The 12,821-nt window shown below is 43.6% G+C and overlaps 1 protein-coding gene across 3 annotated transcripts in view; it reads left to right on the top strand.

Annotated features, from left to right (window-relative positions):
• B4GALNT1 (beta-1,4-N-acetyl-galactosaminyltransferase 1) overlaps positions 1–12,821 on the top strand; it is a 2,012,712-nt gene that overhangs the window by 757,966 nt on the left and 1,241,925 nt on the right. For all 3 annotated transcript variants that reach the window (XM_044083592.1, XM_044083594.1, XM_044083595.1), the window contains exon 4: positions 4,639–4,745. In XM_044083592.1, coding sequence (XP_043939527.1) covers positions 4,639–4,745 — 107 coding nt within the window. The remainder of the gene's footprint in view (positions 1–4,638; positions 4,746–12,821) is intronic.

The following is a 12,821-nucleotide window of genomic DNA, read 5'->3' on the forward strand; positions in this document are numbered from 1 at the left end:
TATAATAATAATAATAATAATAAAAAAAAAAAACTTACCTTAACAGTGCAGGCAGGGGGGCACCTGCTCCCCCACACCCCCCCACTTAAATATACCAACTCCGAGATCGCACTTCAGTGCAGAAAAGGGAAATTCTCCCATTCTGCACTGAATGGCACAGTTATACTTAACCTTCAAACACTTGCAGTGTCGACCATATGGTGTTGACCATATGACGTTCGACATTTCAAGCGTTTGAGGTTCTAATAGGAACCCACCAGACAATGTTCAAGCTCTACAAAGTTTCTTAGACATGGTTAACTATTTAGGCAAGTTTATACCATACTTCAGTGAGTTGACAGCACCTTTAAGAGAGATAATGCAGAAAAATGATGCATGGTCATGGTTAGAACAGTACCAGAAGGCTTTTGAATAGCTCAAGCAGAAAATTGCCACCCCACCTACATTAAGATACTGTGATGTGAAAAAACAGTTACTCTTTTCTGTGATGCTTCAAAATTTGGTCTAGGTGCCGTTATACTTCAAGAGGGCAGACCAGTACCCTATGCATCTAGAACATTTACCCAAACTGAGATGCAGTATGCTCAAATTGAGAAATAACTTTTGGCAGTAGTATTTGCATGTTCCAAGTTTCATGATTATATTTATTGTCGAGCCATTCAGACTGAAACTGACCACCGACCTCTAGTTTTATATTCTAAAGAATCCTATGCATTAAGCACCAGCAAGATTACAAAGAATGATGTTCAAATTGCAAAAGTGCAACTTCAAAATGGTCTATACGAAAGGCAAACTACTCTGTCTGACTGATACCTTATGTAGATTGCCCAGGAATACAGCAGAACAGCTTGATAGAGAGACTTTTGACTTTGACGTCATGGCAGTGTGTAATTTTTCTACCACTAGGCTTGATGAGTTGAGAGATCACACAAAGACTGATCCAATTTTGCAAAAGCTCAAGCATTACCTTAATGTTGGATGGCTGTCAAAGCAGTCTAGTGTACCACCAGAAGTGCAAACCTATTTTCCCTATAGAGATGAAATGTTGATGGGAGATGGCATTATTTTCAAAGGTCCCAAAATTGTTGTTGCTGCTTCCTTACAACATGAGTACATCCAAATTTTTCAGCGTGGTCACTCAGGTTCTGCTTCTGTGAGGCAAGTGAGAAATTAGTATTTTGGCCTTCATTACTAAAAGACATTGATAAAGTACTTTCTTATTGTTGAGTATGCAATAGTACTAGATCGCATTTGCAAAGAGAACTGCTTCACTTACATCCAGTTCCTGAACTAATAGGTCCAAAAAGAGGAAAAAACAAATGGACAGCTAAAAGTCCACTTATTTATTGATATAGTAAATCCACATTAATCGCTTTCGTTTTGTTAAAATGACTTAATCAGAATGTGCAAGCATAGGAATTGATGCAGTATAAATAGGCTAACCTAAACACTTGACTAATTAATTAAATGATTACACATTTAAAACTAAAATTAGGTTTCTGCCATGATAAATATAAATAACTTTCTGAAACTTTCTCAACAACAATGTGCAAATAAATCTGATAAAAAGTTAGTATGTGCATTAATTTAAAAAGCTGCAGATAAATCAAGACAAACCACTGTAAATCATTACAGATGAAAAAAACACCACATCATTTACACCTGGAAAAACAGCGTGACACCCGAGCTGCCATTTTAATTCTTTCAAATCTAAAAATTAATTTACTGGTGCCCCTCTCGGACCCAGGTCAACATGATCAATAATCATGAATTTAAAAGAATGGGTAGGGTTACAGTTAATGTGGTTAAATAAAGCATCCTTGTCATCCATTTTGCTAATGTAATATTGGTGTTGGTAAATACGGTCCCTAAAGGCTCTTTTCGTCTTGCCTATATAAACTCCTTCACAGCCCTGGCACTTAGCCACATAAAAAAATACCCTTACTGCCACAATAGTATTTATGTGACAGTTCAATCTTTCCATAAGCTTGTAATACCATGCTAGTACCTTCAAAAATATACTTGCATTACCTGCAATGACCACATTTGATTACCCCCCCCCCCCCATTATCAACCCTGTTGGGGGACCTCTCCAATAATGTTTTGAGACTAATGTCCTTTTTGTACACAATAGTTGTTTTTCTCCTACTTTATTTAAGTTGACATCATCAATGGCAAATTTGTTCCAATTTCTAACAATAATGGTCCTAATTTGGTCAAAATGTAAATTAAAAGGCAGTACCAAGGCCTTACCAAAGGCATGACTACTATCTTGGTCTAACCTACCACCTTCAGACCCACCAGTTGCAATGGCACCACCAGTTCTTCCCAACAGTGGGGTGTATATACCCCTGTCCCTCTTTTTGTTTACTTCTTTAAAAATACCATCAAGGAACAATAAGGGGTACCCTCTCTTGACCAACATTTCCCAAAGTTTCCAACATTCTGCACTATACATAGCTTCACCACTCACCTTCCAGGCTAACCTAACAAATTGTCCTTTCACCAGAAATTTCTTCTGGTGAAGGGGGTGCCAGTTGTTGAAATGCAGTAATGTGTTGGAGTATTTTGGCTTTCTAAAAAAAGTAGAAATAAACCCCTTGGCTGCCTTGTTCTTAATAATGCTAATATCTAAGTAATTCATTTGTTCATTCTGAACATTCATGGTAAATTCCAAGAAGCTAGTGGAACTGTTCAGAAATAGGAAAAATTTCTCTAACTTTTCTCTGGTGTCATGCCAGAAAATAATAATGTCATGCAAAACCCAGTCATATAGAGACCAGCACTGGCAAAAGGTACAACTCCTGTGTGACTATTCCCAAAAAAATTCCATGAGTCTTTTAACATAAAAGGAAACTTCTCCACTACCCCTTTTAGTTGGGAATCAATACATTTTACTAAGGGGAATGTCTTGGATGCCTTTGCATCCACAATTAGAGGTAAGGGTGGATCCGTCAAACTCTTGTGTATTTTGGGAATCCCAAATGTTGTGGGGGTCCTAGGTATGTGACACTGAGAAACTTTTACTCACCCGCAACAATTTGTTCATTGATTAGCAAATTGTACACCATGTCTAAGCCTGTATGCTAAATTCAGTTCATTTAAGGATACCCCTCTTGATAGGTATCAGAATACAACAATGTTAACATTTTGTTTACATAATTGTTGGTGTTCATCACAACAAGACCCCCACCCTTATCTGGTTTATTACCCTGATGTCTTTATTAGAGGTAACAGTCTTAAGTAGGATCTATATCATATATTCGAAATTCCAAAATATCAACACCATATGTTCGAACTTGGAATTTCGAATATTGAAAACATCAAACACTCAGAATAGCGAATGTTTTCCTAGGGAAAAAAATTGCTGTTCCGAGAAACATACACACAACACAAGCACACCAAAATAAATAAACCACACACATACAGTTAACAAAACCCAACCCCACACTAAACCACACATACATTACTAACTATCCACTTACCTTAACCCGCACCCTAACCCTAAGGTCTGTAACTATTGCACACATACCCTACGAAACTATACACAAACAAAGCAATTAATACAGACACATACAGTTAACAAACCCCAACCCTACACTACACCATACATACATTACTAACCATCCACTTACCGTAACCCGCACCCTAACCCTAAGGTCCGTAACTGTCCCACCACAGTGGAGGAAATAGCGAAGCCATGGAACGGCCCACCAAAATCTTGCCCTAGGTAAGATTTCGATGTTCTGGGGCTATGCTATATTCATCATTCGATGTTGTGGGTTCGAGGTTTTAACGTTCGGCGTTTTACTTCTTCAAAGTTTTGATAAAGACTCCTTAAGTATATCCCTTTCATCCTTATTAAGGTTGGACCCTTCCCTTGTAGGGAAAAAAGCAGTTTTCTAATTTCATATTCACACAATTTTTCAAACATCTGTACACCCGGTTGTAAAGGGGGGTTGAAGGTGCTTAATCGACTGCAGTTATTATCAGGTGTTAAACTCAAACCATTGTCAGGAAAGAACAAATTAAAATTGACCTTTCTCACAAGTAATTTCAAGTTTATCAAGATTTCATCTATGTTGGCCCTTCTGGCTGGAACACAAGTCATTCCCTTTTCAGATAAATTCGCCCAGGCCTTGGGAATATCAAGATCACTAAAAATGTACATTTTAAAGTCCCCACTGGTGTTAGAAATGATGCTGCAACCTATGTGGTCATATGTTGGCCCCTATCTAGTAGTGCTGTTGGTGTGATCCCCGGTGTGAAATTTCTGTTACCCATCCACTCATCAAGGTTCCTCTTGAAGAGTGATAGTGAGGGGCTCTGTCTTATGTAGATCAGGACCCTGTTCCATAGTAAGGGAAGTCTCTGCCAAGGGAATCTATCCCTCCAGCATGTTCTATTCATTGTTGTGTTGAGGTTTATATCCCTAGAGCGTGTAGCTCGAGTAGATTTGGTTTTGCTAAGATGGAGCATGTTCAGCAATTCATGTACAATACAATACATATACATAACATACGCACAGTGGAGACAATATGTTGCAGAATTGATATCAAAAGAATGCTGTTATAATGTTTAAGCAAATTCATCTGAGAGGAAAAATGAGTTTTGAAGGATGGTTCTGTGTTTCCTTAGGTCTCAATCACCGCTAGACCTGTTGATAATTGCCAAAGCTAATTCCCCTTTGGAGTATCCTGTGCAGGGGCTCCAGGTTCGACCACTGAAAAGCATACTTATACCAGGTGAGAGAAATGTTTTATTTTCCCACACAGGCGAGGAGAAGGTTTGTCTAGGTATCTCGTGATGACTGTTGCATTCCATTCTGTTAAATCTTGTTAGTCCCTGATTGTATTTTGATGAGAACAAGTAGGAATCATTTGAGTTGGTTTCTTCACTAAGCTGAATAAAAATACTAATTTGGTCTTTTTATTCAAATTTCTTTCGACTGCTGTTTCTGTTTCACCCAGATATGCTGCAGACCACTTTAAGAACTCTCGGACTGAATGTTATTTTATTCTTTCCTTTGTTATGCTTTTATTTCCATGTATTGACCAAATGGTGAAGCTGTGAACTAGTCACAGTGATCAGAGCTAGTAATATCAATTTTCTGTATTTTGAGGTAGGTGAATTACACTGGTGACTTGTAATGTAAAACTGAGTGTACTAGACTGCGGTGGTGGTGGTGCTGCGGTAGCTTTGTCGCCTCACAGTAAGACATTGCCCTGTTCGATTCTCAGCGAAAGTGTCTTCTATGTGGAGACATGCGTGAATGGGCATACCTTTGTTGAAGGTTGTGCATCAGAGCTGGCAACTCGGCACATAAAAATCTACTGCCAATCATTAGCGGACCGGAGTTCCACTGTGGTGACCCCTAACCGGGAAAAGTCGAAAGATACAACAACAAAAAGTTAATTGAGTGTACTATCCATATTTATTCTATAAACAACATTTTAAGGGCACATAGTGCAGAGAGAACAGTAGATTAATTTTATTAGTGTGTCATCAGTGGAGAATCGTGTGCATCTGTACTATAGTTTTTTTAAAAATGAACAGCTCTGACATTGGATCGAAGCTGTATATTATAGTTAAGTGGCATACAGTTAGTCTAGGCTGTTTCTTGCATAAATGTGAAACTGTTAATGGCTAAATGCAAACCAGCATGTGATTCTAATGCAGGATGTACTGTCATGGAGATGTTCTCATTTCCACCTTTAGTTTGTTCTGAAGAGTAAGCCACTGGAGTATTGATATCCATGTCAAATGTAAGCCACTGGAGTATTGATATCCATGTCAAATACATATTTTAAACAGAAAATGAAGAATTTGTTTAAGTGTAGAAATACATAGGGCATTTTGGGTGAATATCAGTTTGTAGAACACATTTATGTACAAAACTGGTGTATAAAAATTGTGTTTTTCAAGTGTCAAAAGCAAGTGATCTTTGGGGGAGGATTGCTGTAATAGTAAAGTGTACCGTTTGCATTTGCCCACCTTCTTTATCTCATTTATCTGGCAGGAATTTTTACAAGTGCGTCTTGTATACTGCCAGGATCAAAGCAGGATCTGAAGTAGTTTACTTCATTTGATCTTCAACCTGTTGGTACTGGATCTGTATCGGATCCGAGCTATCAATTTCACTAACATCTGCTCCGAGCTCCAAGCTCCTCCCCTTACCCATAATACACCTCCACTACCTTCCAACCCCAAGATCTCGTTTGCCACTGCTAGCCATAAGCATCATGATCCTGAGCTCCGAGTCTGTGAGTTGGGTAGTTTTGGTATTCAAGTATTTTTTGAGTAGTTTTGTCAGTGTAGGTTCCCTCTCTCCTCTCCTTGCTGGTGTGTCGAGCTTTAGGTTTTTATGTGCAGTTTTAGTTAGTTAGTTAGTGTACAGTTGTCTTCTCCCCCATGCCTTCTGAGAGTGTGGTGAGTGGGTGTGTGCAGAAAATAGTTTTGTTTTCTATATTGTGTGTCAGACTTCTCTTAAAATCTTTGTGTGAGACATGGCTGATCCTAAGCTGGTCTTTAAGAGGTGCACTGAGTGTGGCCACAAATTGTCACATGCTGATGGCCACACTCTTTGCGTGATGTGTTTGGGTGTAGCCCATTTAAATACTGATTGTGCCATTGTGCGGGTTTCATCCCACGTGCCATTAAGGATAGATGGGCCAAGTTAGCCTTGAAAGGCCTTCTACCTAGCAAGGAGATGGCTGTCTCCTCTACTGCTTCGGTCACAGCTGTTGCTCCCTCCCAGGATGGGACTCACCATCCCACTTCTAAGCCTGTGGAAGCGGAGCACAGAAAAGGCAGAGAGAAGGAGAGAGAGCACTGGACAGAGAAACATAAGAGGTCCCTGGACCTTTCAGCTCCATCAGGAACTCCTGCCAAAAGTCAGTCTAGGCACCGTGACTCCCCTCGGCTCCGATCTCCCAGATTTTTCCCAGAGCTGGAGGAGCCACGACCACCATCTAGGGCCTCACTTCCTCGACCCACCAGGTCGGAGTCTGTGGCCTCGTTGTGGTCCACCCGAAGCCTTTCCGAAGTTGACATGGAGAAAATGATGAGAAGTTTCATTCGCACACAAATTCAGATGGGAGTCTTGCTAGCCCCCTCTCCCTCTGGAGGGGGTGTCGCTTCCATTCTTCACTCAAATTTCTCCTTCTCCAATCCGACCTCCAGGTTCAGAATACATGGATCCAAGGATGGCCTTAGTCAGGTGGTCGGTGCTGACTGTACCTGTCTCCTTGACTCCGGCAGGTGCCTGGAGCATGTCGGATCCGACCAGTTCAGATCCGAGTGGCTCCCGGAGCGGGAGCCTGGGTGTCAGATCCGAGGGAGTGGAACTTTTTCCATCGGCTCCGACGTTGTCAGGCCAAGTTCACCCCCTCGGAGCTCTGTCCACTTCGGGCCCGGCTCCGATTCTCGCATCGGATCTGGGGAGAGCAGTTTCCTTCTGGTGGCCCAGGAAGCTCGTTCTCCCTCGGCGTTCGACATGGTAGAAAGGGTTCTCTCCACTGGATCGAGACCCTTGACGATTTCTTCGGATTCCACCCCGACTCCCTCCACTTTGTGTGCGAATCCCATCATTTTACCTAAGGGACAGCCCGTGCTTGAGGACCCCCAGGCTGTTCCCCCGAGGAACAAGTTGCTTGTGAGTGTCCCCCCGGAGAGCCCCACCTAAGATGTACCTCGCAAGCATACATGCAAGAGGAGGCACTTGTACTCCTCCCGAGTCCCTCACCGTGGACACGAATGTGGATGATGGGGAAGGTTCCCTCAGATCCCCTCCCGAGGATGTCTCCTTTTGAGTCATCATAGAAATCCTATGCCAGCGGGGAGGTTGGTCCACCCCAAAACCTTCCTCGGATGAACCCGTGTTCCTGGAGGCTTTCGGCACAGGTCCATCTACTTCCAAGGTGTCCCCTCCCACAGATCCCCTGGTGGACTTGGTCACCTCACGGGCTTGGAAGGTGCCAGACACTGTGGAACCAATCCCAAAATGCCCACACAAAATTTTGAGCCCCCCCCCCTGTCTGACAGACCAGTGTGGAACAAGGGATCCCCTGTAGACGCTATGGTGGTAGCAGCAGCCACCAAAAAGGAACTAGCCCAGGAGAGTTCCTCGGTTCATCCTCCTAACCGAGAGTCTAGGATGATGGACTGCTTAGGGAAGCGGGTTTATGCTTCAGCAACCTTTTCCATCAGGGCGCTGAACTATCTGGCCCACGTTACTAGACTGGTAAAGGAACTGGCTGAGTCTCCCCCAAAGTCCATGTCGTAGGAGGACAGAGACACGTTCTCCGCGTGGATGGCCACTTTGACAGCAGTTTCCAACACGTCCATGTGACTCCTGTCACATGTTACTGAAGGTCCGGCTAGGGCAGCTGGGTCCGGCGTGTCCATGAGACGTAAAGCTTGGCTCAGATTGTCAGTTCACAAAACCCTTTAAGGCATCTTTTGCGAACACCCCTTATGCTGGTTCTACACTTTTTGGTAAGAACGTCCGAGACACCTTGGTCCAGAGTGAGAAAGACGGGAAGACACTGTCTGTCATTGGAATTCCCTTTTTGAACCCTCAAAGATCCTTTTCTCGGAGTCAGCGAGGGCAAAAGAAGATGTGGTTCCGGAAGTCTCAGTATTCCTGTGACACTCAGGGCAAGATAGACGGCAGCCTGAAGGCAGAGAGAGTCCGAGGAATTTTGGATCTCGAGAACCATTTTCGGACAGGCCCATGCAATAACCCTGAGGGGTTGCCTGACTGCTCTACACTGGAGGCAGTCGGGGGTCGCCTGTCATTGCACCTGGCGGCATGGGAGTCCATAACATCAGACCGCTGGGTGCTTCAGATAATTTCCAGAGGATACTCAGTCCCATTTGTGGTTCCTCCCAAACCTCTCAAACACCTCGTTGGACGTACCACCCATGCAAAGGGAGGGAGCAGAACTGGAAATTTCCAAGCTGCTAGAGAAATGAGCCATCGAACCCTTCCCCCCAGATCAGTCTGGATCGGGCATCTACTCCAGGTTCCTTTTGGTGCCAAAGAAAACGGGGGACTTAAGGCCCATTCTGGACCTATCTACCCTGAATCTATTTGCCAAAGAAAAGTTCCGGATGGTCACCTTACAGTCCATCATGCTGTACCTGCAAGAGAGCGTCTGGATTTGCTCATTCGACCTCCAGGATGCCTACTATCACATAAAGATGCACAGAAGTTCCAGGAGATTCCTCCGCTTCTGGCTAGGAGTCAATCATTACCAGTTTTGAGCCCTACCCTTTGGTCTCACCACAGCCCCCAGGGTGTTCACCAAAGTGATGGCAGTAGTAGCGGCTCACCTGAGGCTTCAGGGGATTCAGGTCTACCCTTACCTGGACGACTGGCTCCTTACTGCTGCCACCAGGCGTCTACTTTACCACATCAGGGATTATTTCCTAAAGCTTGCACTCCACCTGGGGATTTCAATATACGCATCCAAATCTCTTCTGAATCCTGTCCAAGTGATAGACCTCATAGGGGCATGGATAGACACACTACAGACAAAAATCTTCCTGACCACTGAGAGAGTTACGAAACCTCAGGATGCATGTTGCCTTCATCTCATCTACCGTTCTCACCTTCCCTCGGCAGAATCAGTTTTGAGGGCCCTAGGTTCTATGGCAGCGACCATAACGCTTCTTCCGTGTGCCCAATTACACATGCGAGTACTACAGTGGACTCTGGTGCAATGGTCCCTGTTGGATCTTCCATTGTCACATCCAGTACACCTCACTTGAGTCTGCAGGTCGTCCCTTCTTTGGTTGATGCACTCTCTTGAAATTCTGGAGAGACGACCTTTTGTTCCAGCCTCTGTGCAAGCCACAGTGACCACGGATGCCTCCCAACTTGGGTGGGGAAAGCATTGTTCGGGCAGGACAGTCCAAGGCCTGTGGTCCTCTATCGAGACCAGTTTGCATATAATCGTTCTGGAGATGAAGGTGGTCCTTTTAGCGTTGCAGGCCCTTCATGCCTTTCTTCCTCTGGGAACCATTGCAATTCAGTCAGATAACATGTCAGTGATCTGGTATGTCAACAAACAGGGAGGGACCAGATCTTACCCCCTTTGTCACGAGGCTATGAGAGTTTGGGAATGGGTGATCTCAGCCGGTCACTTTCTGACAGCAACACACATTCTGGGACGGTCCAACATTGTAGCAGACAGATTAAGTCTGACTATACTGATGCCTTACAAGTGGTCTCTGAATCCTTTAGTACCGGAGCAGATCTTTCTGGAGTGGGGTCGGCCTTGCTGTGATCTCTTCGCATCTCCTTCCAATGAGAAGTGTAGCGAGTCCTTCGCTCAGAACCCCCAACCGGGGGGGAGTCCCCCAGAGACGCTCTAGTCCATGCTTGGCCTCCCAGTCTTCTGTATGCTTATCCTCCTGTACCCCTTATTCATAGGTTCATAGGTTCATACTAGGCTATCTGCCCAAGGGCATTTATAAGCCTAGCCCATAGTTATGTGGCTTTCGCCACCCCTTTAGTTTGAATAAAACTATGCCTATTATTTTGCTGTGCCTCTGTCAAGCAGTGACACTGAAGTAATCCCTGGGGTATATCTGCGATCTCCCATCCATTGGTCAAGATTCCTCTTGAACAAGGCCAGCGAGGTGCTCTGCCTCACATGTACCGGGATTTTGTTCCACAGCATAGGGAGTCTCTGGGTGATGAATCTGTCCCTCCAGCACGTTCTATTAAAAAACGAGGTTTCTACAGAAAGCTTGCCGACTGGGGAGCAAAGTGATCTTCATTGCCCCATTTTGGCCTCGCCAGGTATGGTTTCCCTTTCTTTGGTCTCATCTTCTGGCTCCACCTTGGATCTTGGATCCCATTCAGGATCTCATTTCACACCCCTCGGGGTTCCTCATCTGAGTCTGGACAATTTGAAGCTCACGGCTTGGCTGCTCCAGTTCCCCTAATTGCTAGAACTCCTGGATTGTCTTCTTTAGTCAGGTCTATTCTGGTGGCAGCTCATAAATCTTCCACCAGGAAGGTTTATCGTAGCAAATAGAAACGTTTTTTCTTTTGGGCTTTTAGACCCTTTAACGGCTCCTGTTTTAGCTATTCTCGATTTTCTAGAAAATATTTTTCAACAAGGAGCTAGCTCTTCTACTATCAAAGTTCATCTAGCTGCCATCTCTTATTTTCACGTGGGTGAGAATTCTGCTTCTTTAGCCTCTTCCAGACTGTGTAAAGCTTTTATTAAAGATACTTTGCTATTACTTCCTTCGGTCAAAGATCCTTTTCCCCACATGGGACCTTACTATGGTTCTTCAAGCATTGGTTGCTCTGCCATTTGAACCTGCAGCAACCACGGATCTTAAGTTTTTGTCTTGGAAAACAGCTTTTCTAGTGGCTATCACCTTTGCTAAGAGGGTTTCAGAACTGCAAGCATTGTCTGTTAAAGTTCCATTCATGATTTTCCATAAGGACAGTGTTTCTCTTCATACCAATCCTTTCTTTCTTCCAAGGTTAACATCAATCAAACCATTAATTTACCTGTTTTCTTTCCAAATTTTGCTAACAAAATGGAATACAGACTTCACTTGCAGGATGTTCATAGACAGTTATGATTCTATTTACACAGGACTAGAACCTTTTGCAAATTTGATCAATTATTTGTGTACTTCTCTAAACCCTTTTTGGGTAAACCTATCTCCAGGGTCACCATCGCTAGGTGGATCTCCTTGTGCATTCTTCAGGTCTATAAGGATAAAGGTTTGTCTCCTGTGGGTCAGGTGAAAGCTTATTCGACTAGGTCACTGGGTACTTCTGCGGCCTTTTGGTCAAGAGTCTCACTGGATGATATTTGTTCTGCAGCTACTTGGTCATCATCTCATACCTTTATTTCTCACTATAAATTGGATTTGATTTCTCGAAGGAGAGCATCCATTGGTTCCGCGGTACTCCGGAATATCCTTCCATGAGGGCCACCCAGGTGTTTAGTAGCTGGGGACTCTGTCCCATGGGTTGAAGATCAAATGAAGTAAACTACTTCAGATAAAGAAGTTATGTACTCACCATAATGTTCCATCTGAGTAGTTCTACTTCATTTGTCTTCAGCCGTCCCTCCCTCCTTTCCCCTGGCCTTACTATATGGACAGCCTGTTTGGCTGAAGTTTTAGGTGCGTAAGGTGGTTTTTCAGGTTTGGTTCTCAGTATCTGTGGCAGTAAACTCGATCTGGGGGTTGGAAGGTAGTGGAGGTATATTATGGGTAAGGGGAGGAACTTGGGGCTTGGAGCAGATGCTAGTGAAATTGCAGGCTCGGGTCAGATACGGATCCAGTACCCACAGGTTGAAGACAAATGAAGTAGAACTACTCAGATGGAACATTATGGTGAGTACATAACTTTTTTCTTGCCTTTGAAAAGTACTGATTTAGGCAAGTGAGTCACCCTTGTATATTTCGCATTGCTGCTTAATGTTTTAGTTGTTCTTGGTCCCTCATGCATGCTAGGAAAATTCAACTGCGTAGTGGCTCGTGCTGATAATGTTATTGGATTTTTGTTATAAAAAGTTATTTTACCTCAGTTGCTCACAGATATTGGAATTTTTGATATAGGGAATTAGGTGGTTTTGTCATCGCCCACCAAGCCAATATGTTGTATGGGACCACGCCACAAAGTTAGGGATGGTAGTAGCTATACTGGGTCAAGAAGGCTACTAAATTGAGAAGAATTAAACCCCTAAGATCAAACTTAATGGAATAAAGAATGTGGAATAAATTGTGGGAAGGTAAGAGGAAGCTGATAGTAATAAGCCCAAAAATATCATCTAGGCACT

The sequence above is a fragment of the Protopterus annectens genome, chromosome 9.part0, assembly GCF_019279795.1.
Source record: "Protopterus annectens isolate FY-2018-M chromosome 9.part0, PAN1.0, whole genome shotgun sequence".
Taxonomy (NCBI): domain Eukaryota; kingdom Metazoa; phylum Chordata; order Ceratodontiformes; family Protopteridae; genus Protopterus; species Protopterus annectens.